We start from the raw sequence: 25,411 nt of genomic DNA, 5'->3' as shown, positions 1-25,411 counted from the left end.
GACAGACCATTTCAGAGCGGGGGGGACTCAACTGTACAAACAGAACTCGTCCAGATTGTTTAATGAAATAACGGAGATACATTATTAAACCAGTAGATAGATTATTAAACCAGTTTTATATTATAACGAGGATATATGACATGATGAACTTTGAGTCTTTAATTCAACGATCTGAGGAAACACACCCGAGATGAAACGTGATGGGAGGCGCCACGTAAGGTACGATACCCGGGGGGCGGAGCTACGACCGACCGTTGTAGTCAGGAAAGGTTACTTGGTCACTTGGGTTAATATCTTCATATATTTCATTTTTGTCAAATTATTCAAGTTTGTTGAAAGTGTGTAATTTTGAAACCAGAGAGAATTTCCCTCAGTATGCACAATATATAAAAGTATTTGAACTTTATTTACACAGCTTCTTTTAACATCATTACAAAGTGATTGTGTTGTTGTGTGGATGTGGATGTGTGTGTTGTGTTGTCTATACCAACCAGTCCTGCTCCCAGTAAAACTACATGCACCAACATTATATAACTGAACTTTAACACTTTAACTCTTAACAAAATTCAATGTGCTAAAGTCATCTGTCTGTGCAATATCAATGGTTTATGTTTACATATTTACACTTTATGTATTATTTTTAGTCAAATTATATTTTTCAACAGATTAACAGATTAAACTCGTATTTTAATTTGATTTGTGTGGTTTGAATAAACATTAAAACTCAGCAGACATCTAGGTTTTTATTTTTGTTCTGCATATATTATTATTACACTTGAAAGTCGCAATTTATAAGCAACTTATAAACAATTAAAATATGATAGTAAGCAGATATCAGTGTTTTCGTGTAGATTCCTTCACTTTTAACTGGTGAAAAATACTGTAGAATAATGTGCTCTCATCGAATGTTTATATAATGTTTTCGGTTTATACAGTTTAGTTATAGAAGACAGGTTGGATCACAGACAGTAAATAAAGACAGACAGCTCCCAAAAAGTGGATAACATTTTATTTGTAAAGCCAATATTCACAAATCTATCTCATAGAACTTAACAAGGTGAGACATCCTGTGTTCTAACCCTCAAGCGTTAAAATACATAAAACTAACGTAGAAACCTCAGATCCTGAGAACATCAGAAATATAAGAATATTTACAACAGTGGTTCGAAGGACTCATTCTCAATAATGGAAGAGTAAGTGAGGAGGAACATTGTATATACATTTTCTTGTTGAAAATAATGGTCAACAATCAGCTGCTATTCACGATCAGGATCCACCATAATACAAGAAGCGAAGCCAGTGTTCAGTGTTTTTCCACCAAGTTTAAACACTATGGTAGATATTCTATATTATAAATGAAAAAATTGGAAACAAAAATTAAATTCAAATAAATACTATAAGCAAAGAACAAATTCTATAAGCTGCTGGGATAGTGCAATATGAGGAGATCAGTGCAGATATTAGTTATTGAAGCTAGTTGTACTTTTACGATTAATGCTGTTCTGAGTTCAGCCTCATACTTGAAAACCCTTATGGTAAGATGCTTTGGATAAAAGTGTTAAATGTAATGTAATTATGCTGCTGGTTTTCAAGTCTCTGTCGGATGTTGTCCAGAGTTAAAACAGACTTAGAGCAACACTATGTCTCCACCTCAAACCAGCAGCTGGGTTCAAATGGGTTTGATGGTTCAGTGGCTGAAGCCGTTTGCTCTCTCACAGAAGAAGAAGTCAGCAGGATGTTGTCCGGGTCAGACTCGTTCACCTGGAACCAGACGTCGACCTCATCAACTAAAGATCTGGAACCTCCTCGTGTTTCCAAGTGGACGTCTTCACCTTCTACGTGTTCGGCTCCTTTTCTTCATCCTGAGGTTTTTGTTGGTCTTCTGTCTCAAACAGCACTTGCTTCTTTCATGGTTCGTGTTCTCATTATTTTCTTAATTTTCTGAGCTGTTAACAAAATTAAGAAAATTCAGAGCTGTTGAAATCTTAATCTCCTGTTTTTTTATTCTTCATCAGTCATAAACACAAACTGCAGAAGATGTGAAACTATCAAACATCAGGACATTTTCTTTCTCTCTTAATCTTATTGAATCCATTGAACTTATATTTTCATATCATGCATTTCTTTGAGCTTTTTGCTTTTGCTCCACGAACCTTAAACAAACATCTCCTCCAGGAAATGACAGAAATAACAGATGAAATTATCTGAGACGTTCACAGACACATCTGCTTCATGTTCGCTGATATAGAAACTTTCATTTTACAGAATGAACAATACTAATAGATCTTACATTTGACATAAATACACATTTTTTAATTAAAGCTGTTTGTATTTGTGTTATTAATAATTCAGTTCATGGTTAAGCTGTAAAATATCAAGTCTCAGTTACATTTCTTTGCTGTAAGGGTTTGATAACAACATCTTAGGAATAATTGTCAAATCTTTTTTATGAATTTTTTGGACGATTTATCGGTATCAGATTTTCTTTCACTCTAATATCGATATGGTTTTTGAAGGAACTCTCAGAAACTGAAGTTTTAGGATGTGTCTGCTGTTTACAGCATCTCCATGACAACAGGGTTATTCTTCAGAGCAGAATATTGAAATTATCAGAATAAACAATAAACTTACTGTGAATGTATCAACTGTAGCATCAGATTGTTGATGGTCTGTTTTGGGTTTGTTCAAAAGAAATAATCAGAAAAAACAACACATAATAAATTAACAGCAGAATTATTGTATGTATTCATATTTACCTTTAGTGTTATACAGTAGTATATTAATCCTGCTCCAGCTCCTAATGCTACACACACAACGAGGACTCCGACCACAATTAGTGCAACTGAACCTGAAGAACCTGTAATTCAGAGAGTAGAACTGTAGCATCAACAAAGTGCAGTGATGTGTCTTCAGTGTAAAGTGTAGTGTGTGTGTGTGTGTGTGTGTGTGTGTGTGTGTGCGTGTGTCCTCCTGGTTCCTGTGTGTTCTCCTGACAACATGTGGACATGATGCTCCTGAGGAGCTGGAGGACGGAGCCCTGGGGGATCTGCTCCACCAGGAGGAACCAGGACTCACTGCACCAGCCTCAGGTCTGACAGTCGCTCTGAGGATTTCATCATCAGTTCTGGTCTCATGGGATCTTACCTTCCTCTATCTTCACGTAGCTGTTGATGAAGAGCGTCTCCTCTTCACTACTGAGTTCACAGGTGAACGTTCCCTGGTGATCTGAAGATAAGTGGTGCAGCGTGAGGCTGCCTGACGCTGACACATCCTCCACCTGCTGCCTCCACTGCTCTGAGACCCTGGGGGGGCCGTCCACCCCGGTCTGGTCCACAATGATCTGACTGTGGTTGAACTTCCACACCCAGTGTGGCGGGGGTTTGGTGTTTGGAGCAGTGCAGTGGATTGTTGTTGTTTCACTCGGTGACACATGGACGAGAGCTGAAAAGAAAAGAGATCAAATAATATCATCGTGGTCAGAATGTGGTTTCAGGCTCTGATGAGACTTTCTGAACATGTTCTATCATCAGATGTGAGTTATCTGTAGGAGCAGATATGAATATGCAGCAGTAGGTGAAACAAGCAGAGGTTCAGTTCCATAGAGCAGATTCAACGTACTGGGTTGATACCACACCGCGCTCCTCCTCCCACTGCGAGTGCTGATGCTGCAGATCAGAACAGAGTCTCTGTCTGACAGTGTCACTGTGCTGCTGATCTCATAGAGCTGCTGCTCCGTCTCCTTCACTGAGGTTTGGTTCTGATGGATCGAGTTGGACGGAGGCCTGGTGGACCAGGTGAGTTGTGGCTCGGGGTAGATCCCTTCTGAGCGGCAGGTGAAGCTGTCCTCCACCTGCTCCATGTCCACGTGACGCACCGGAGCTGCAAGACAACATTTCTCTTTTATAACTCATTGATCATCTTTGCCTCGTTCTCTGTGGAGCTCTTCATTAATCTGACTTATTGTGCTTATTATTTAACATGTCACATATGAGTCAATATGTGGAGCTGCTGACATCAGCTGTGTCTCAACTCAGGGGCTGCATTTGAAGACCGAGCTCCAACGAGTGGATCCGTCCCCGTCCAACCTGTCCCAGGATGCATTGCACTTTAGTGACTAACCATGTTTCAAAGAGGTAATGGTGCCGGCAAGCAGCGAGACGTCCAATGCTTCAGTATCAGCTTCAACTCAACCCAACAGTACACATGTTAAACAAGGGAACAGCAACTAGAGACAAATGGAGCTCAGCGTAAGTTCAGTAAGGAAGACTTAAAACCCCATTCAGATCAGCTGACTGCGGGCGGTCCTAAATATCGGGAATGCCCATGGGAGGGCTTAACCTGTATGCCGTCAGCTGATCGTAGGTGTTCCCAATCATCTAATCAGGCTTGCGCTGTTTCCTTCAGCCAGTCACACAGCAGCTGTCAAACTTTAAAAATCCCTTCTCTTCTCTTCCTCAGTGTCAATGCAGTGACTCGCACAACCCCTCCTCCACCCCAATCTCCTCCAGTCCTGAGAAGAACATTCATCACCTCTTCAGGATCCCGATGACAACCTATCACTGACTAAGGTGGCAGCTGACTGCCTGACAACAGACTTGTTACTCGTGGCATCCATTGCACTCCTGTCCATCCTGGAAGAGGGATCCCTTGCATGCGGCTCTTCCTGAGGTTTCTACGTTTTTCCCTCAAGAAGGGTTTTCGTAGTTTTTCCTTCCTCTTGTGAGGGTTAAGGACAGAGGATGTCACACTTAGGAAGTCCAATAAGACAATGCTCATATATGGACCATCTAAACAAACGATTGACCAATGAACCACCACCAGTGTCTAGACCCCTGGGGGGTATTCCTGTAAGACGTTCTGCTCCACTCCCTTCTAATCCTGATGACATCACACAGGGGTCTAAAATGCCAAAGACTATAAATATTCGCATTCTCTGAGCACTGTAAAAAATAAACTTGTTAAAGTAAAAACCAAGTCTCCCCTGATTGAAATATCATTTTTAGTATTTGTGTTGTGTTTTCACTGTGAGTTTCTTTACCATCTACTCTCAGGTTGATAAATGACTCATTGTGGACTCCAGTGATGGTGCTGGTGTAGCACTCGTATCGGCCCTGGTCCTGAAGCTGCAGCCCCGTCAGCCTCATCGAGGCGTTTCCTCTGGAGATCTGATCTGTGAACAGTGACGTCCGGCCTCTGAAGCGCTCGCTCTGGAATTCAATCTGGTCTCCGTCTCTGTAGGTGTGGACACAAGGGTTTCCTGGTTCCACCTTCACCCAGTAAATGACTGGGTCTTTACCAGGCTGAAAGCTGCAGGGTAAGATGCAGCTCTCCGCTAAAATGGAGGAGACCTCATCATCTGTGAGACAAAGGGTAAAAAAACAACCAGTTCAGGATCAACTGTGGTGAATAGAAGCTTTTTTTAAAGAGCAATTAGAACATTTGCTCTCAGACGGATTGTGAATGTAAATATCCTGATGGAACTGTCTGTCTGTTTGGCTGTTGACAGTTAACATACAGTGGTTTCATCTGAGCTGCTTTCACAAAAACAACCTCCTGCCACACGAGGCATTCGAATGTGTAACGTACATTTACTGACAAACCAAAGATATGAACTAAAAGAGGCTCAGATTCACACCAAGTGGAAAAGTTGTGTGTTGATCACAGAAATGTTCATTTAGAAAATTAACTTTGAGATTCATCAAAATCTGAACATTCTTTGTGATGAGAAGAATTTAGGATCTGGAAATTTAGATATAAAGAAAGATACTTTTTTTTAGAATCTTGTGTGTGTATGCAAAATAACGTTAACACCTTATAAGCAGCATATACAAAATATGATTGGAAGCAGATATCAGTGTTTTTGTGTAGATTCTTGCACTTTTATCTAAATTATAACAAATACTGAAGAATAATGTGCTGTTAAAATTCTCATTGAATGTTTATATAATGTTTTCGGTTTGTACAGTTTAGTTATCGAAGAGAGGTTGGATCACAGACAGTAGATAAAAACGATGGCTCCCTAAATTTGTTTCATAGAACTTAACAAGGTGAGACATCCTCTGTTCTTAACCTTCGAGAGTAAAAATACATAAAACTAATGTAGAAACCTCAGAGAGCCACATGTGAGGATCTGTCCCAGGATGGACAGACGTGCTACAGATCCTGTGTGTAACCTCTTTATATACAGTGGATATAAAAAGTCTACACACTCCTGTTAATATGTCAGGTTTGTATGATGTATACAAATGAGACAAAGGTAAAACATGTCCATCTTTAATGAGAACAATTCAACTGAAACAAAAAACTGAAATCTTTTAGAGGAAAAAATTAAAAACTTACAATAACCTGGTTGTATAAATATGCACACCCTTAAACTAATACTTTGTTGAAGCACCTTTTGATTTTATTACAGCACTTTTTGGGGGAGGAGTCTATTAGCATGGCACATCTTGACTTGGCAAAGACTCTTCTCTTCAAAGTGTTCCAAGTCTGTCAGACCTCGAGGGCGTCTCCTGTGCACAGTCCTCTGCAGATCACCCCACAGATGTTCAAGTGGGTTCAGGTTAATTTTCTCTGTATATTCTGCAGTGAACCACGAGCTCCACGCGGAGAAGCTCAGAGAGAACTGAACCACGACTCAACAGAACTGGTTTGTTAACATGGGCGCGGATCGGCTGGCTTTTCATTTCCTCGTCCATGTGTGATATCAGCATGATCAAATCAGAAAGTTGATATTTACTGATATAACTGTTTTACCTCCAGGTCAGTGAGAACATGTGTTTCTCTGTGATGTTAATTGTCACCAGGCCACGTCCCCTCTCTTCTGTCTCTTTCAACTCATCTCTTCAACTCAACTCTCCAAGAGGAGCTCACCGGCTCAACTTCAATAGAGGGAAACTTCCTCCCTTCCCAAGCTCTACCAACCTTCAAGCAGGCCTGCCTGGTGCAGACGGCTGAAAGCTTCCAAAAGCAGCGACACGAGAGCCTAAGAACTTCAGCTCAAGAGCTGCATCGCACAACAGAACCACAACAACAGGAGCCACAAACCAACAAGACGACTTCACTGGACTTCGAACAGCACATCAACCTTTTCCTCCTTTTCATGGACGGGTAACACCACTGGGCTAAATAATTATACTAGGCTAAGCAAAGACTGTTTATTCGATTCCGTGTGATTGTTTATAAGTTTTATTTGGGTTGTTGTGATATTTTGGTTATTTGAAAGTTAACGTTAGTTATGTTATAATCTTCACAGTCTTTCTTCGCATGCAACAAGTTACTTCCTCTAACCTGGCACCAACACACACACACACATCTCTCTGACCCACGCCACAAGGGGGGTCCATTATCTTTATAGGGGCCAGCCGCCATTTTGAAAGCTCACTCACTCACAAACATGCCTACTCACATACACATCTTAATATGGTAAGTACACCTTTAGTAGTTTGTGTTTTTTCACTTTTATTATCTTCATCATGAATGTTTTTCTTCAACAAATTATTTTTTCATTAATGTTGCATAAGTGTGTCACGTTTAATGTTTCATATGCACAACACAACCAATAGCATTAGAGACACAATTTACAGCTTATTGACATTAACCAATCATTCGTCACATGGTAAAAAATCATAATGACGTTATCATCAAATGGAATAAAAATATAGATATAGACTATATAGAAATATAGAATGCAAAGATAGCATCATCTGATTTGGTTCTATACAACATGTGTTGTTTGATTCAGTGACAAATTAAAAACTAAAGCATCATCACGTTTTTCCACTGGAAAGTTTGTGGAACGTAGTCAATCTGGTTCTGTAAGATTCCAACACTTGGAACAAGAGAAGCTGTTTCCTCTCAACTTCATCACAGATAAAAATATTAGCATAGAAATGAATTTGGTAACTAAATCTTAATATGATGATTTTTGTTTCTTTTAATACATTAGAAAATAAAATGATACATCATCGTTAGTGTTTGAGTGTCACAGGGCTAAGCTTTATTCACACACACACACACACACACACACACACACACACACACACACACACACACACACACCTTTAAAGACCCAACTCAGTTCAGTTCTGTTGATGCTCAAGTTTCAATGAAGAATAAAAGAACCTCTGGTGTGAACTGTTTCCCCTCCAGCTCAGTGAGAACATGTTTCTCTGTGTTGTTATAAACCTTCACAATCATTTCTCATGTTTCCTGCTTCGTCTGATGGAAACCAACATGCCTGTACAAAGTACAACGTTCAAACAGAACCTGTGATTTCTGAGTAAGATAAGACTTCACGTACCTGCTGTGGTGAGAGTCCACATGATGAGGAGCAACACAACCAGAGACTGGAACACAGACATCTTCACTCTGTGAGAACTGAATGTGGATCAATGAAGAAGAGACCAGTTAACAGCTGGTTTGACTCATGACACCGAGTCAGAGCAGCTGAGGTTCAGACTCTGCAGCTACGATCACTGCAGAGTTCAGACTGAAGACTCACACACTCTAAGTCCCAGTGAGAACATTGTGTGATGCAAACTGAAAGTGACTCTGTAAAGTGCTCCTCCCCTCCAAACAGACATGATCCGACTCCATCGATTAATAACTAAACACATGATCGTCAGTTCATCTCCTTAATCATCTCAATGAATACAAAATGAAACAGATGAAAGTAAATTTGTTCAGTTTTGGAACCGAGAACTTAATACAACATTTAAAAATATTACTTATGAATATGAACTAGTTCATTTTCATCTGCATGAACAGAACTTTAAACTTGTTCGTTTTAACTGTAAACTGACAACACTGAGTATAACTATATATTTATATGTATACCTATAACTTTATAAGCTGTGTTATCAAATATGTTTTGCGGCTCCAGACAAGTTTTATTTGGTGGAAGAGGAAAAATGTCTCTTTTGATAGTAAAGCTTTCTGACCCCTGCCAAAAAGGAACATCACAAGATCTCAGTGTTGGAACAACCAGTGACCACACGGTGGAGCCAGAGGAGAAGACATCTGGAGATTCATTTAGATTTCAGTGGATAAATGGAAGCTTGGAACTGCAGGTGGCGCTAGAGGACAAGATAGAAGTTCACCAAAGTCATGCGCAGTCCTCCTCTGTTCTGTATTTAAGCTTTTCATCCCCTGATGAGTAAAATCCTAAATGTGTCAATTACAGAAAGATACCACACAGATTTATAAAAAATACATTTTAATGAATACCAAACAGTTCCAGATATAAAATACAAATCTTCACATTCTTTCCAGAGCTTTAAATTATTATAATTCAGCTTTAAGCTGGTTCAGGTTCTGTGAGTCTGCTGAACGTGTCAGATTAGTTTGGTCTCAGCTGTTTCATTCAGGTTCTGTTGGTTTTCAAGTCTCTGCCGGATGTTGTCCAGAGTTAAAACAGACTTAGAGCAACACTATGTCTCCACCTCAAACCAGCAGCTGGGTTCAAATGGGTTTGATGGTTCAGGGACTGAAGCCGTTTGGTCTCTCACAGAAGAAGAAGTCAGCAGGATGTTGTCCAGGTCGGACTCGTTCACATGGAACCAGACGTCGACCTCATCACCTAAAGATCTGGAACCTCCTCGTCTTCCAAGTTGACGTCTTCATCTTCTGTGTTCAGCTCCTCTTCTTCATCCTGAGATATTTGTTTGGCTCTCTGTCTCAAGCACAGTTTCTCTATTTTCACATGACGTGTTCTTATTAGTTTCTTCATGTCTGACCTGTAAAGAAAATTAAGAAAATTCAGAGCTGCTGAAATCTTAATCTCCTGGATTTTTATTCTTCATCAGTCATAAACACAAACTGCAGAAGATGTGAAACTATCAAACATCAGGACATTTTCTTTCTCTCTTAATCTTATTGAATCCATTGAATTTCTTTTTCTATATCATGCATTTCTTTGTGCTTTTTGCTTTTGCTCCACGAACCTGAAACAAACTTCTCCTCCAGGAAATGACAGAAATAACAGATGTAATTATCTGAGACGTTCACAGACACATCTGCTTCATGTTGCTGATATAGAAACTTTCATTTTACAGAATGAACGATACTAATAGATGTTACATTTGACATAAATACACATTTTTTAATTAAAGCTGTTTGTATTTGTGTTATTAATAATTCAGTTCATGGTTAAGCTGTAAAATATCAAGTCTAGGTTACATTTCTTTGCCGTAAGGGTTTGATAACGACATCTTAGGAATCATTGTCAAATCTTTTTCATAAATGTATTGGTCAATTTATTGGTATCAGATTTTCACTCTAATATCGATATGGTTTTTGAAGGAACTCTCAGAAACTGAAGCTTTAGGATGTGTCTGCTGATGAAGCTGAGATGAAGTTGTTAGAGCATCTCCATGAAAACAGGGTTATTCTTTAGAGCAGAATATTGAAATTATCAGAATAAACAATAAACTTACTTTAAATGTATCGTCTCTGGAGCGTTTCATTGTGGATGTTCCGTTTTGGGTTTGTTCAAAAGAAATAATCATTAGAAAAAACAACACATAATAAATGAATAGCAGAACTATTGTAAATATTAATATTTACCTTTAGTATTTTAAAGTAGTAGAATCCTGCTCCAGCTCCTAATGCTACACACACAACGAGGACTCCGACCACAATTCCTGCAACTGAACCTGAAGAACCTGTAATTCAGAGAGAAGAACTGTAGCATCAACAAAGTGCAGTGATGTGTCTTCAGTGTGAAGTGTAGTGTGTGTGTGTGTGTGTGTGTGTGTGTGTGTGTGTGTCCTCCTGGTTCCTGTGTGTTCTCCTGACTACATGTGGACATGGTGCTCCTGAGGAGCTGGAGGACGGAGCCCTGGGGGATCTGCTCCACCAGGAGGAACCAGGACTCTCTGCACCAGCCTCAGGTCTGACAGTCGCTCTGAGGATTTCATCATCAGTTCTGGTCTCATGGGATCTTACCTTCCTCTATCGTCACGTAGCTGTTGATGAAGAGCGTCTCCTCTTCACTACTGAGTTCACAGGTGAACGTTCCCTGGTGATCTGAAGATAAGTGGTGCAGCGTGAGGCTGCCTGACGCTGACACATCCTCCACCTGCTGCCTCCACTGCTCTGAGACCCTGGGGGGGCCGTCCACCCCGGTCTGGTCCACAATGATCTGACTGTGGTTGAACTTCCACACCCAGTGTGTCGGGGGTTTGGTGTTTGGAGCAGTGCAGTGGATTGTTGTTGTTTCACTCTGTGACACATGGACGAGAGCTGAAAAGAAAAGAGATCAAATAATATCATCGTGGTCAGAATGTGGTTTCAGGCTCTGATGAGACTTTCTGAACATGTTCTATCATCAGATGTGAGTTATCTGTAGGAGCAGATATGAATATGCAGCAGTAGGTGAAACAAGCAAAGGTTCAGTTCCATAGAGCAGATTCAACGTACTGGGTTGATACCACAGCGCGCTCCTCCTCCCACTGCGAGTGCTGATGCTGCAGATCAGAACAGAGTCTCTGTCTGACAGTGTCACTGTGCTGCTGATCTCATAGAGCTGCTGCTCCGTCTCCTTCACTGAGGTTTGGTTCTGAAGGGTCACGTTGGACGGAGGCCTGGTGGACCAGGTGAGCTGTGGCTCGGGGTAGATCCCCTCTGAGCGGCAGGTGAAGCTGTCCTCCACCTGCTCCATGTCCACGTGACGCACCGGAGCTGCAAGACAACAGAGATTCAGTTTGAGGGAAGATGTTTCCCACGTGGTGATGTGGGAGGAAAGACTCTTTGCTCTGCTGCTTCTGTGGAGCATCTCCTTTCACCTGAGATCATTCAAACCAATAAAAACTGTTAGAAATAAAACATCTTTCCAGAGACTTTGTTTTCTCTTCTTCACTGAATAAGAAAAGTCTGTTTCCCACTTTGCTCCTCCAGAACCTGGAGTTTGCTTCAGGAAGCTCAGTTGAATGATCACATGACTCTTTTACTGTTGAAGCTTCTTCAGGAAATCATCCGTCACTTCTCAGACTGTTTCCTGATGTGACTCATTGATCTGAGAGTTGTTGTATTGAGCTCACACAGTCGTAGAAATCATGGTTTTATGATAGTGATCAGTATTTATACAGCACCCGGAGTTCAGCCTTTTGCAACACTCATTAACATTTCACTCTGGGGTCAAAGGTCACAAAACACACCACCAGGCTTCTCACCTCCTTGAATAAACCAAGAAATTAAAAGTGAAACAATCAAAAACTTAAATACTATCTGACTCATTGCAGCCGTCCCTGCTCACTACTTGATTTCACCAGTGGGGGGCGCCCCATGTATTTCTCACACAACAGAGGGTCTCTCTTCCTGCTGCAGTTCTACCTCCTCGTGTCTGGATCTCTTCATTCATTTGACATATTGTGATTATTATTCAACAGGTCACATGTCAGTGTTGCCAGAATGCAGATCCAGAAGTTGTATCTGATCTGAGTTCTGTGTCGTGCCATCTAGTGAAATACTCTAGAGGGCGCTGCTGAGAGTACACAGCCAGAAAGTGCAGCTACGCTCATGAAGCATCTGGTCATGTGACCACTAAACAGCAAGTGCATCTCCAGCCTCATCTGTTTTATAATTATGTCAGAGACAAATATCATTTCTAGTATTTGTGTTGTGTTTTCACTGTGAGTTTCTTTACCATCTACTCTCAGGTTGATGAATGACTCCTTGTTGCCTCCATTGATGATGCTGGTGTAGCACTTGTATCGGCCCTGGTCCTGAAGCTGCAGCCCCGTCAGCCTGATGGAGGCGTTTCCTCTGGAGATCTGATCTGTGAACAGTGATGTCCGGCCTCTGAAGCGCTCGCTCTGGTGATCAAACTGGTCTCTGTCACTGTAGTAGGAGTGGACACGAGTGAACACTGGTTCCACCTGCTTCCAGTGGATGACTGGTTCTTTACCAGGCTGAAAGCTGCAGGGTAAGATGCAGCTCTCCTCTAAAACACAGGAGACCTCAACATCTGTGAGACAAAGGGTAAAAAAACAACCAGTTCAGGATCAACTGTGGTGAATAGAAACTTTTTTTAAAGAGCAATTAGAGCATTTGCTCTCAGACGGATTGTGAATGTAAATATCCTGATGGAACTGTCTGTCTGTTTGGCTGTTGACAGTTAACATACAGTAGTTTGATCTGAGCTGCTTTCACAGAAACAACCTCCTGCCACACGAGGCAGTCGAATGTGTAACGTACATTTACTGTCAAAACAAAGATATGAACTAAAAGAGGCTCAGATTCACACCAAGTGGAAAAGTTGTGTGTTGATCACAGAAATGTTCATTTAGAAAATTGAACTTGAGATTCAGCAAAATCTGAACATTCTTTGTGAAGAGAAGAATTTAGGATCTGGAAATTTAGACTTAAAGAAACATGGACTCACGCTGTGCACATAGACACACATCTGTTTCTACACACACACACATTAAAAGGTATCTGCATCAGTTCAAGTTCATGATTCAAAACCACAACTCAGTTCAGTTCTGTTGACGATGAAGTTTCAATGAAGAATAGAAGAACTCAACATCTGGTGTGAACTGTTTCACCTCCAGCTCAGTGAGAACATGTTTCTCTGTGTTGTTATAAACCTTCACAATCATTTCTCATGTTTCCTGCTTCGTCTGATGGAAACCAACATGTTTGTACAAAGTACTACGTTCAAACAGAACCTGTGATTTCTGAGTGAGATCAGAGTTCACGTACCTGCTGTGGTGAGAGTCCACATGATGAGGATCAACACAACCAGAGACTGGAACACAGACATCTTCACTCTGTGAGAACTGAATGTGGATCAATGAAGGAGAGACGGTGGAAACATGCAGAGAAACTGTGATTCATTGTTAAACATTAACCAATTAAAGGGTCAGTGTAAGGTTCAGGTTGTAATATTTTAATAAACTGCTCCTTCTTTCCTGAGCGAGAGCAGAAGTGACTAACGTTAGCAGAAAGACTCAAAGTCTGAACACAGGTGTTATAAGGTTCAGTGGATTCAGCCCTTTTGAAAATATTTATAATTCTAATTCAAACTTCACACTGTATGTTCTTAACATTTTAAAGTTCCCTGCTCTTTGTTAGGGTTAGATATAAAGTTAAAATAACAGAGCGACACCTAACAAACAATAATATGATAGTTCAAACATTTTTTAATATTACAGAATCCATTAAAATAAATGGAAAACATGAGACCACACATTAACACCTTCTCCCAAAAGAAACATACAAAAGTTCAAACTACCTTTATCAGTAAAGATTAAGAAACTGGTGCTTGAAAATGATCAGTGACAAAGACAAACAGAACAAACTCAGGCTCAGGTCAGCTCGTGCTGGAGGAGTGAGAAACACACAGGAAGTGTGGTGATGTGTGTGTGAACACACACAGAGAGGTCTGCTGAACATCACACGTCTCACGTTCACACTGTGATGAAACCATGGATGGTCACAAGGAACCACAGAGAAGTGAAGGAGTTCACACCAATCAGATAGAATACAAGTAAAAGGTTTATAGTTTTCTTTCTTTAATAAAAACTACAATCCGTTCAGACAAAATGTGACATCTGCAGAACATCATCCAAACACAATCTAATAACTTAGACAGTGTTTCATTATTCTCATTATTCTCATTATTCTCCTGACGCAGGGAAGAGGACTCTTTACTCTGTGTGAGCTTCTTCTGTCTTCGTGAATTTGATCTTTGCAGAACAAGAAGTTGTGTCTGTGAGTCTGTTTAAGGTCAAAGAACTGAAAGTGGTTAAAGTGGTTTGTCTCCGAATTGAAAAAACAAAAGAAGGAACTGAAGCTGTGTGTTCTGAACGACTGCCGATGGATGTTGATGTTGACTGTGGTGGAAAATAAGCGACAACATAACAACAGACTTTTATTTTGCGGCACTGAGGAATTTCTTTAATGCGACAATATACAACTTTGTTTTTAGCCCAAATCCACAGTTTGAATAAAGTGAGTTGATGTGTGAGTGTGAACAAAGAGGAAGTTTCCTCCTTCTCTCCCTGAACGTCTGTTCTCTGTGACTCTGGTGAGTGGGTTCCATCTCCTGAGAGAAGAACTGACTCAGAGTCACAGCTTCAACTGTCACAACCAGCTCCAGGTGAAGAGCGAAGCTGAACTGAGATCAGTTAAAAACACTCAGAGTTTATCTTCAATATTCTCTTGTTGGGCAGGAAGCAGAGGATCATGGGTAATATCTACACAGAATTAGACTTTTCTCTACATGAAAACCACTTAATTGCTCAACAAGGAGCCCAACAGGATTAATCCCCACGTTTTTGCTGCAGGGGGCGCTGATGCTCAGTAAACTCTAAATAGTGTAAGCTACATAGGTCAAGAGTTTCCATGAATGAAAGTTTGCTTGTTTCATATGAAAATGGTTTCATGAAATGAGTCACACAGTCGTTTCCCTTTTCTGATAAAAGCTCAAAAATAAAGAACGTAGCTCAGTTGGATTCATCCTCTGGGGAACATGAACGTCTGAAGCTCATCTCATCCATGTTTTCTTTCCTTCATCTTCTGAATTAAATCCAGTGTGCGACTCTGAACCTGAAGTGTTGAAGTAGAAGTTATTCAGGGAGGACCTCAACGTAGGTGGAGTCTGTAACATCTAGGAGAAAAGAAGAAAATGAAATACGTCACAAATGAAAGAAGATGCTGTGAGATGAAGAGAGAGAGATCGGTTTGAATAGATGACTCACTCTCATAGTCAGACGCTTCCTCAAACATCCTCTGCTTGTCTTCATCTACTGGATCTTCAGGAGGTTTCCTGGGCTGGATCGACAAGGACGTCTTCCTTTTCACAGAGTGCCGCAGGTGCATGACCATGCCCTGGTTCTTCCTCTTATAGTGACGAATCAGATCATCCAAGGTCTTAAAACACATCTCCTGCGTACCTCCTGCTGTCTGAAGGAATGACACAGCAAACAGTTGAGAGAGAATCAGACATCGGGTCACTTCCCTTCAAGCTTCCTCTACATGGCGGCCTCAGATTTGATACTGATACTGCAGAGTGTGAGTCTATCATATTTCACAGAACCACTTGAAATAAGACCCAAGTTCAGAAGTGACCAGGAGCCTACAGTAAGCAGTCCCCATGTCCATTAAGCAGCGAGAGGCATGTGTTTGAAACCAACATGATAACGATAGAACCTATGAGTCACACTTCAGACAGCTGGCCAGTCTGATCACATCAACATGTGTGCGCTCTTGAAAGCCGCTCTCATCTCTGTGGTCTGTGGTGTGTTCGTGTTGAGCGTCAGGGAAGCTTCCTGTGGGGTGAGCGCTGATAACTACTCTGTTTCCATTTACAGCTGAAATGTGTATTAAAAACTGATCTCTGCTGATTTCACTCTGAGGAGGAAGAATGATGCCAGCAGGAAATAACAACTTTAAACTGTAAAAAATAAAGTTATGCATTTGTTGGATTCTAAGAAACTTCTGTATTTCTGAGAGGCTGAATGTGGTTCACAGCCACGAGGTGTCCTGGGTCAAAACAACGGTTCCATGTTCGTTGATATTGTGTTTTTAATGTTTAACATGAGACTTGTTGGACGGATTCTTCAGTAAAGATGTAAATATCTAAACAAAAAACATTTAATTGGTGTTTGTGAGATTCAGCTGATCTGTGTGTGTGTGTGTGTGTGTGTGTGTACCAGCAGAGTGTACTGTCCAGTACAGGTCTGAAACAGCCGGTAGGTATTCACCACCTTCTTTTTACTGTGGAGATGAAACAAAGCTGAATTTCAACCACAAATCAAACTACTTTTCAATTGTTTCACAAACAAACATCAGAGATCAAGAAATAAAACACAACACTAATGAATCACAGAAACCAGAACAAACTATTTAACACAGCTATAATCTGTGTTAAATAGATGTGTCTGTGAGAGAAGTCATTCCTCTCTCATCTTCACTTCTATTATTCTCTTGGTTTAATGTTTTCTTCAGACTTTTATTTGTTAAATTGACCTTTGATCAATCAGCGGAAACAAACAACAACATTCCCTGTGATGATACGTTGTTGAGTCACACACAAACACACACACACACACACACACACACACACACACACACACACACACACACACACACACACACACACACACACACACGAGTTACTGGAAACAAACAAAATGTATTTTGTTTCATATCTTTTTTTAAACAAATGAATTTGACGGAGTAAAATGTGTTTTACAGTTTAAAATAAAGACTCAAATGACGAGTAGATCAAGATCCCTGATGAAAGTTTTAAATATCTGCTCTATGAGAAAATAATGGTTTGTATAAATTCTCAGATCAAAAATATCCTTGTATAATATTTAGTGGTAACACTGGTAATACAGATAAAATACAATAGTTACATGAAAACAAACTAAAACCAACACAAATATTTATGAAACAATAATTTTAATAATTTGTAGTCTAAAAAATATAAGGATTATTATTAGGTCTGAAATTAGGAAACTTTTTAAACGAGAAGTTAAACGTAGATAATGAAGAGCACTCACTAGACGCACAGACACATGGTTCCCTGCAGGGTCTCACTGGCTCGGATCAGATACGCTCCGTCCTTGTTCTTCTTCCCCAGAAGTTCCTCGCACTCCTTCTTGCTGATGGCGCCGTGGTAGCACAGCGGCAGAGCTTCTGCCATGGCGAGGAGACACCGAGACGTTGCTTCAGACGCCCTTCATTCCTCAGAGCGGAGGCAGATCTGGGTTACAGCTGCTGGCCTAGAGGCAGGGCCCTGGCAGGTGGAGGAGGGCCGGTGGTGTGAGGTCAGCACTCAACACAAAGACACAGACACAAGAAAACCACAGACAGTTTCACAGTGTGAACATGTAAATTTGTGCTCGGGTGAAGAGAGAGAAACAAAGTGAGACACGATCGACTGATAACTGAACAGAAACACTTCATCTGAACCAGCTGAAGTCTGATCACAACAGGAAGAAACAAAACAGTTTATTTCTCTGAAGAGAATTTAACTTAGATACAGGAAGACAAGAGGAACTCAATGAATATGAATTGTGACCATTAAACAGAAGATTATTAAGTATGGAACTTTATCTCAGATCAAAAGTTTGTTGAAGGACGTTAAAACTCTTTTGTTCGATGTTAACATTTAGTTTTTCTTGTCTTAAATGTTGTATTGTTTTATGCAAATGTCTGAGAATAAAGAATGATCCAAATATCAGGTAATAAGAGGCTTTACTTGTGTGAACAAACAATAAAAAGACAAAGTTTAAATGTTTTAATAAATCATCTCTGTGCAGGGATTTCAAAAAACTACAATGGAGTATTAGAGCCACTGAGAGGGACACAAAATGAGAATAAAGTCATATTTCAATTGTAAAGTGGTGATTTTTCAATTAAAGTCAGAACATTACAAGAATCAAGTCGTAATATTTTACGATTTTAGGCAGCGGATGATTCCTGTCGACCCACACACACACACACGGCCACACGGCCACACACAGACACACACACACACTCTCTATGTGTCAGTTGCTCCCTGTCAGCTTCACTTCAGCAGATTTGTGTTCCTCGTGTGCGTTGGTCTGAGCTCCTTCCGTCTGTGTTTGAATCACATCTTCAGAGAACTGATTCTCAAGTGAAAATATGGATCCATTGAATGTTAATGTGGATTCAAGAGGGGGCTGTCGGGCCATGATCTCCACTGAGTGACGCTAGGTGACCTGGCTCCGCCCCGATCTAGATCCACAACTCAACTGGTGCCGCTCTGGTCTCTTTTATGGGTCGGTGGTGGGCGAGGTGTCTGCTCACCGGAGTCAGGTCACGACTCACAGACACATGAAGGGATCGAGGCCCCTCCAGTCATAACAGAAAGTCCAGCTCATGGTGTCAGAGAGCGGATGCATGTCGGATCCGATTATCAAGACCTAAAGCTGCAGTTTAACAGGTGAAAATGTTCAGGTCCCTCGGTTGAGCTGTGATTATCTCAGCAGCTTTGGCTGAGGACTCTTATAATAGAACATCAGACCCCCCCCCCTGGCTCCTGCAGCAGCCTCACGCTCATTCCCCGGAGGAGACGCAGCTCCAGGTTTAACCTGAACTTGAGCGTCGGCTCTGGATCAGATGATCCAGGAGCAGGAACTCAATGTTGAATGGTTTCTATCAACTTACTCAACAAACTCACAGCTTGTCTCATTTATAAGGTATAAGATATTTTTTTAATATTAACCAGCAGGACATGTTTCTGGTACTTTCTTCTAACCAGGGTCTTCACATATCTTAGTGGGACTCCAAAGGTCAGGGGTCAGGTGTGGAAGAGAAATCAGATGACTGAAACTCGATTAATAATCCACGTCTCAGTTTTGAGTCAGGTCAGGTGACTGAAGGGGGCGTGGCCTCAAGGAATAAGCTGTTTAGCCGAGCAGGACATCGTGACCTGTCGCTGATCTTTCATCTGCTGCATCAGTTCAGTCCAGGTCTGCAGAGCTGACAACACACGTGTCAGTGTTCTAAGCTATTAACGTGTCCTTTGATGTGAAATACGACAATAATATTATCATACAACAGCGTAAAGTTTGCTCTTAGACAAAAGGTTTTTATTCCTATTCGTAAAGTTTGCAGAAGTAGCAAACTGAGGTGAAATCAAACTTCTGCCTCAGAGACTCGTCGTGCCGCTGGACGCTACCTGATGGACACAGACTGTGCAGAGGACAGCCAGTCCACAGTGTCTCTCTGTCTTTGACTCTGTGATTTCCGTGTCTGACTCAGTTTCACTGGGTTAGAAGCGTGTGTGCTCCCTCCATGTTAAATTACATGTGTTCCTGTAGAGACACAGTGAGTACAGGGCAGCATGGGCTGGGTGCAGTGTGGTCACAGTCTGTGGAGTTATTAATAACCAGCGCTGGTGGGGCTCCAACGTTTGTGGGCACAGATTTCATAGCCCGGTGGTTTGAGCCCCCTGAGCACAGAAGAGCGGACGTCCCTCTACTGTACTTTGTCTGGTTTCAACTATAAAACACAGTTTGAACATGAAATAAGAAAATATGCAGAACAGACTCCGTCTCTTTAGTCTCATAGCTCTGCTCTCAGCACTGGAACAATATCAGATTATATGTTTGATTATCATGGCAAAAATAATTTAACATGAGACACAACATGCTAAGCAATAAGGACAGTTTCCAGAAGTCCTCCACAATAATAACAACTAAGAGATGTTATCTATCTCTCTCTTGTTGTCTCCACTGTTCCATCCTTCTACAAACTGACCCTCTTATCCCTCCTCCCTCTTTCTCTCTTTCTCTCTATCTCCCCAACAGTCCCTCCCTCCCTCCCTCAGTCACCTCCTTCACTCGGCACTTAGAGCTCCTGCTCTCTCCTCATCTTCACCTCCTTCATTCCCTGTTTGCCTCTGGTGGAAGGATGCTGTCCTGCAGACTTGTGGGTCTGCTGGGACTCATCGTGCTCTGCAAAGGTAAGAACAACACCCACAGCTCTTTAGTCCTCACTTTAAAAAGATCCTCTGGGGAGAAGTGAGAGTGCATTCTTATCAGCGAGGAGGGAAACATGAGTGTGTCGTACTTAGTGTGTGTTTGTGTGTGTGTGCCTGTGTGTGTGTGTGTGTACAGAGAGCTTAGTGAGGTGCAGGAAGGAACAGATTATTTAAAGTCAACCCATCATCTGAAGTCAAAATAGAAAAGCCTGCATCTCTTTCTGTCTGCTGCTGTAAAAGTAAATATACAGTCACTCACACACACAAACACACACACACACACACACACACACACACACACAGTGTGTTGTCCATTCATTCGTTACACACACTCTACTAATGTGGGGTTGTATTGGGGCCATGTTCCACCCTGTAGCCCCGCCCTCCCTGTTTGAGTGACAGCTGTAATCACCTGTTGTGTTCATGGAGGGGCGGGTGCTGAGGGGATGAGGTGTTTTTTTATAGCAGCCTGATCCGTGTCTGCTAAATACAGATCAGTTCATCTTTTAGTCCAAGTGAGCGTTTGTACCAAATCTAAAGGAAGTCGTCTCAAGGCGTTCTTCAGATAGCATGTGGACCGGGAGGGAGGGATAGAGGGACAGAGGGACGGAGGGACAAAGGGATAGAGACCAGAGGGATAGAGGGACGGAGGGACAGAGGGACGGAGGGATAGAGACCAGAGGGACAGAGGGATGGAGGGATAGAGGGATAGAGACCAGAGGGACAGAGGGACGGAGGGACAGAGGGACGGAGGGATAGAGCCCAGAGGGACAGAGGGACGGAGGGACAGAGGGACGGAGGGATAGAGACCAGAGGGATAGAGGGACGGAGGGATAGAGACCAGAGGGACAGAGGGACGGAGGGACAGAGGGACGGAGGGATAGAGACCAGAGGGATAGAGGAACGGAGGGACAGAGGGACGGAGGGATAGAGACCAGAGGGATAGAGGGACGGAGGGATAGAGACCAGAGGGATAGAGGGACGGAGGGACAGAGGGATGGAGGGATAGAGACCAGAGGGACAGAGGGACGGAGGGACGGAGAACGAGGCGTCACCAGAGGGGACACAAAATATTATGAGATATGCAGAGTCTATAACGTCAGTGAAGATTTTCCTCAGGAGTTTATTTCTCAATCTCTAGTTTCAAGTCTTCTTCAACACAGCTGATGTTCACTTTATACATTATGATCCACGTAGAGTCAAACAGTTCATAAAGCACCGCGCGTGTTTAAAAAAAAGAAAAGATGGCGCTGAACAAAAGGCTTCATGTCAGCCACTCAGCACCGAGTGGAGTGTTTCCCTCTGCAGCACTTCAGACTCTCCTTATCCCGACTTCCTGTTTAATCCTCGCCTGTCCGAGCTGAAGAGGTCAAACCAGACAAAGAAGTGATCTCAGCATTTACTGTCACACCCCTCTGACCTTTGACCTCTCCGACCTGCAGGTTCATGACCTCAGTGAATGTTGCTGCTGTTCTCGTCCTTTGCTTTGTTTCACGATCAAACACACAAATGATTATTTTCCCATGAGCCTCAGCTGTCGCCCGTTCTGTGCCCTCAGGTCAGGAGCAGAGTGGGGGGGGCGAGCCCTGCGACAGCTTCACAGACCTCAACCTGTCCCACTGCTTCATGGGAACCAGTCTGTACGTGCGGCTGCTGCTCTACACCCGAGCCAACCTGGACTGTGGCCGTGAGATCAACCACCAGCACCTGGCCTCCCAGCCGCTCTTCAACCTCTCCCGTCCCACGGCCTTCGTCATCCACGGCTACCGGCCCACCGGAGCCCCCCCCATCTGGATCGACCACCTGGTCCGCCTGCTGGCCGAGCAGCAGGACATGAACGTGATCGTGGTGGACTGGAACAAGGGGGCGGCGAACCTCAACTACTTCACCGCCGTGGCCTACACGAGGGAGGCGGCACACAACCTGACCGGGTTCATCATGACCATGGAGGTGAGAGGACGAGTCCCCAGACCACAGACAGTCACCGTCTGTAGCTGTGTCTGAGCGGTAAACGACAGTCTGGTGTTTGTGTGTCTGCAGGAGGAAGGAGCCTCTCTGAGTTCAGTCCACCTCATCGGCGTCAGCCTGGGAGCTCACCTGGCCGGATTCGTGGGAGCGAACCTGGAGGGAAGGATCGGACGCATCACAGGTGAACACAGGACCCGACTGTAGGTGTAGGGAAAGGTTCAGAAAAGTCTTTAACCGGTCCTTTTATTTATAAATCATTTTTAAACATGTCAACTTTTAATGTTCCTGTTTCTTGCAAACATAGATACAGAACTGAAAACACCACTCGTACCAAGAAACAGTTATTTTCTCTCTCGTTAGTGTCAGAGACGGATTTGGTATCAAACGTTTTACACTGTCTCAGTCGACTCTGTATTCTCTCTCTCCAGGTCTGGACCCGGCCGGGCCGATGTTCACCAGCGCCGCCCTGGAGCAGAGGCTGGATCCCTCCGACGCCATGTTCGTGGACGTTCTTCACACCGACATGAACTGTGAGCCTCTAGAAATCAAACTGAACTCAAGATAGACGATCACAATGAGGGGTCTGGATGAGACGTGACTTTAAATATCACCTGAGTGTCAGCTGTCAATCATCACGTCTCAGCCTGTTCATCATCAAATAACTGATTCAAACCAAACGGATCAGAAACACTTGAGAGAAGAAAGACCTGAAACGACAGAAACATCTTTACCTTTTTTAGTCTGGTTGATGTTCCACCTGCTAAATGTTAATGATTTATTATCAGATTCTTTTATGGTTGAATTTATAACCTTTGGGCTTTGGTCATTTTTCTCTGTGAAAGATTAAATTAAATTAAATAAACTTGATAAACATGTTTCCATGTTCAGCCTTCGGTCTGAGAGGAGCTCACGGTCACATCGATTTCTACGCCAACGGTGGAGCCGACCAACCAGGATGCCCCAAAACCATCTTTGCAGGTAAACACACACACACACATAAAAAGACATCAGAAAATATGACACACACACACACTCACATGCAGCATCATCATCTCTCCCCCCCCCCCCTCCACAGGTAAATCTTACTTTGTGTGTGACCACCAGCGCTCGGTGTTCCTGTACCTGTGCGCTCTGAACCGAACCTGCAGCCTCACCGGGTACCCCTGCTCGTCCTACAGCGACTTCCTGGACGGGAGGTGTCTGCAGTGCGAGGCCTTCAAACCGGCGTCCTGCCCCGTCCTCGGTAGGTGGAGCAATCCCCCCCGGTCCCCCTGAAGACAAAGGAGAAGTCTCAGGGTTCAAACGTTTGTGTGGAGTCGAGCTTGTGAGCGATGAGAACTGACCTGTGATCACCTGCAGGTTACGACTTCAGCCGCTGGACGGAGGCTCTGCTGCGACTCGGACAAACCAGAGTCTTCTTCAGCACCACGGCGTCACTGCCCTACAGGAGTGAGTCATCCCTGTGAGACATCACAGTCCTGTAGGAATTCAGTTAAACAAGGTTTTAGTACAATTTAGAGGCGACTGTACTTTTATATTTATATTATTTTACTACTTTTTCATTAATTACACTTTAAGGACCAAAACATTGAATTATCTCATTTATATAAAGTTCTTACCTGATCTACTTTAAAATGAGAGCAACAACTGATACTGCAGTAATTAAATGTATAAAGTGAATTGCATTTATGAAGTTTCTGCAACAGAGTACTTGTAGACAAAATACTTTGAAGAACATTTCTCTGTTAATACTTGCAGGGTGCAAGAGGCTTTGATTCAAGTAAAGAATCTGGATCCTGTGAGTGAGCTGAGATGATTTCATTCAGAAATGAAAGTACTGTGTGATATTGTCTGTGTCCTGTTTGTCAGAGCTGAGCTACAGAGTGGACATGGTCACCTGGAACCAGTACCTGCGCTGGGGGGTGGTCTACATCCGGCTGCACAGCGGCAGGAGCTTCACCGAGGCTCGAATAGACCAGTGAGTCACTGAAGCACATGGAATCTACCAGTTCTATTTGCAAATTAGAAAAAGATGATTATGCATCCACACGTCAGAAGATGATTTAAGTAAATTTTATGTAATTGTGGCAACTGTAGTCTCTGGCCCTCCTGGTTCTCAGTTGAGACATTTTATCAAGAAGCCTCGTTCTATTTCCATGTGATCGTTAAACTCCTCCTGGTCTGTGGCAGTAAGCTGTACCGGCTGGAGCAGTACACCTCCACCCGCCTGCTGGCCCAGTTCGATGAGGATCTGCAGCCGGTCCAGAAGATCTCGATCCGCATCAACACCGGCAACGTGATCGGACCTCGGTACAAAATCCGCCTGCTGCGGATCCGCTTCACGCCTCTGGATCAACCCGAGAGGTCAGTGCTGCTCTTCACCACGACTCAGGGAGATTTGGTCACGAAGCAGAAGCCAGAAAATCTCACTCACTCAATCAAGACTAAAAAGAGAAAATGGAGATAAAAGGTATAACTGTCATTCTCTGTGTCTTCAGGCCTTTGATCTGTCGTTTTGACATCATCATGGAGGAGAACATGGAGGTGGCCTTTCGACCTCTGCCCTGTGACTCTCGCCTCTGACGCCCTCAACACAAACTCTTTCTACCGTAACACATCTCCATTCACCCCTGAACCTTCTGGAGGAAACTCAGACGTCCCCTGGGTGCTGTGGGGGGGCCCCGGCCCCAGGTGGACCCCCGGGGGACCCACAGGGGGAGGGGCAGCCTCCTCGCTTGGCTGAAGAAGACGAACAATCTGCTGTGGAGAACTTCTGGTTATTGGAAAGTCAGCGTGTTGTTAAAGAGACTGAGGTCAGGAAACACACACCTGCAACTGCAGAGACACTGTCAGTACAAGTACACACTGGGTACACACAGTGTGACAGAAGTAACACAATGCATGTTGAATATTTTATAACCTTACATCCAGTTTCAGTGATTTCAAGGTTTAATGAAACATAGAAATCATGTTTTAGTT

The 25,411-nt window shown here is 42.8% G+C and overlaps 3 protein-coding genes and 1 long non-coding RNA gene across 5 annotated transcripts; 1 reads left to right on the top strand and 3 right to left on the bottom strand.

Annotated features, from left to right (window-relative positions):
- Positions 1-992: 992 nt before the first annotated feature.
- Positions 993-13,857, bottom strand: LOC133933032 (uncharacterized). Its single transcript, XM_062379986.1, has 13 exons — positions 13,705-13,857; positions 12,647-12,967; positions 11,422-11,682; positions 10,948-11,244; positions 10,567-10,664; positions 10,439-10,452; positions 8,303-8,379; positions 5,039-5,356; positions 3,619-3,879; positions 3,145-3,441; positions 2,757-2,857; positions 2,632-2,669; positions 993-1,946 (listed from the first exon to the last, which is right to left on the bottom strand). Exons 1-13 carry the CDS (start codon positions 13,763-13,765, stop codon positions 1,934-1,936), a joined length of 2,157 nt encoding a protein of 718 aa, XP_062235970.1. The 5' UTR covers positions 13,766-13,857; the 3' UTR covers positions 993-1,933.
- Positions 13,858-14,213: 356 nt separating this feature from the next.
- Positions 14,214-18,996, bottom strand: si:ch73-264p11.1 (uncharacterized protein LOC100000923 homolog). Its single transcript, XM_062379010.1, has 4 exons — positions 17,514-18,996; positions 16,659-16,722; positions 15,705-15,909; positions 14,214-15,613 (listed from the first exon to the last, which is right to left on the bottom strand). The coding sequence occupies exons 1-4, from the start codon at positions 17,654-17,656 to the stop codon at positions 15,573-15,575; spliced, it is 453 nt and encodes a 150-aa protein (XP_062234994.1). The 5' UTR covers positions 17,657-18,996; the 3' UTR covers positions 14,214-15,572.
- Positions 18,997-20,346: 1,350 nt separating this feature from the next.
- Positions 20,347-25,146, top strand: lipib (lipase, member Ib). The gene is made up of 10 exons (XM_062379319.1): positions 20,347-20,446; positions 22,023-22,414; positions 22,505-22,613; positions 22,861-22,962; positions 23,321-23,410; positions 23,508-23,675; positions 23,792-23,881; positions 24,302-24,410; positions 24,623-24,796; positions 24,931-25,146. Exons 1-10 carry the CDS (start codon positions 20,395-20,397, stop codon positions 25,013-25,015), a joined length of 1,371 nt encoding a protein of 456 aa, XP_062235303.1. The 5' UTR covers positions 20,347-20,394; the 3' UTR covers positions 25,016-25,146.
- LOC133932579 (uncharacterized) lies at positions 21,504-24,409 on the bottom strand. Of its 2 annotated transcripts, none has more exons than XR_009911966.1 (4): positions 24,343-24,409; positions 23,776-23,910; positions 23,555-23,703; positions 21,504-23,402 (listed from the first exon to the last, which is right to left on the bottom strand). It is a non-coding gene; the product is annotated as an uncharacterized LOC133932579 (long non-coding RNA). The 2 variants fall into 2 exon arrangements; XR_009911965.1 differs by having other exon boundaries at positions 21,507-22,585; positions 23,519-23,703.
- Positions 25,147-25,411: the final 265 nt, after the last annotated feature.

This window comes from Platichthys flesus, chromosome 21 (assembly GCF_949316205.1).
Source record: "Platichthys flesus chromosome 21, fPlaFle2.1, whole genome shotgun sequence".
Lineage (NCBI taxonomy): Eukaryota > Metazoa > Chordata > Actinopteri > Pleuronectiformes > Pleuronectidae > Platichthys > Platichthys flesus.
Note: the sequence above shows the minus strand (reverse complement) of the source record. Positions and strands in the feature narration are given on the sequence as shown.

What these genes read in the sequence shown, in the direction of transcription:
- si:ch73-264p11.1 (XM_062379010.1), bottom strand. Translation starts at nt 17,656, where the DNA reads ATGGCAGAAGCTCTGCCGCTGTGCTACCACGGCGCCATCAGCAAGAAG. An exon ending in CTGGACAGTACACTCTGCTG is followed by an intron (nt 15,910 to 16,658) that starts GTACACACACAC and finishes TCATTCCTTCAG; the next exon opens with ACAGCAGGAGGTACGCAGGA. An exon ending in GGAAGCGTCTGACTATGAGA is followed by an intron (nt 15,614 to 15,704) that starts GTGAGTCATCTA and finishes CTTTTCTCCTAG; the next exon opens with ATGTTACAGACTCCACCTAC.
- LOC133933032 (XM_062379986.1), bottom strand. Translation starts at nt 13,765, where the DNA reads ATGTCTGTGTTCCAGTCTCTGGTTGTGTTGATCCTCATCATGTGGACT. An exon ending in CATCAACCTGAGAGTAGATG is followed by an intron (nt 11,683 to 12,646) that starts GTAAAGAAACTC and finishes GTTGTCTTGCAG; the next exon opens with CTCCGGTGCGTCACGTGGAC. An exon ending in CTACGTGACGATAGAGGAAG is followed by an intron (nt 10,665 to 10,947) that starts GTAAGATCCCAT and finishes TCTGAATTACAG; the next exon opens with GTTCTTCAGGTTCAGTTGCA.
- lipib (XM_062379319.1), top strand. Translation starts at nt 20,395, where the DNA reads ATGCTGTCCTGCAGACTTGTGGGTCTGCTGGGACTCATCGTGCTCTGC. An exon ending in ACTCATCGTGCTCTGCAAAG is followed by an intron (nt 20,447 to 22,022) that starts GTAAGAACAACA and finishes CTGTGCCCTCAG; the next exon opens with GTCAGGAGCAGAGTGGGGGG. An exon ending in TCTTCACACCGACATGAACT is followed by an intron (nt 22,963 to 23,320) that starts GTGAGCCTCTAG and finishes TTCCATGTTCAG; the next exon opens with CCTTCGGTCTGAGAGGAGCT.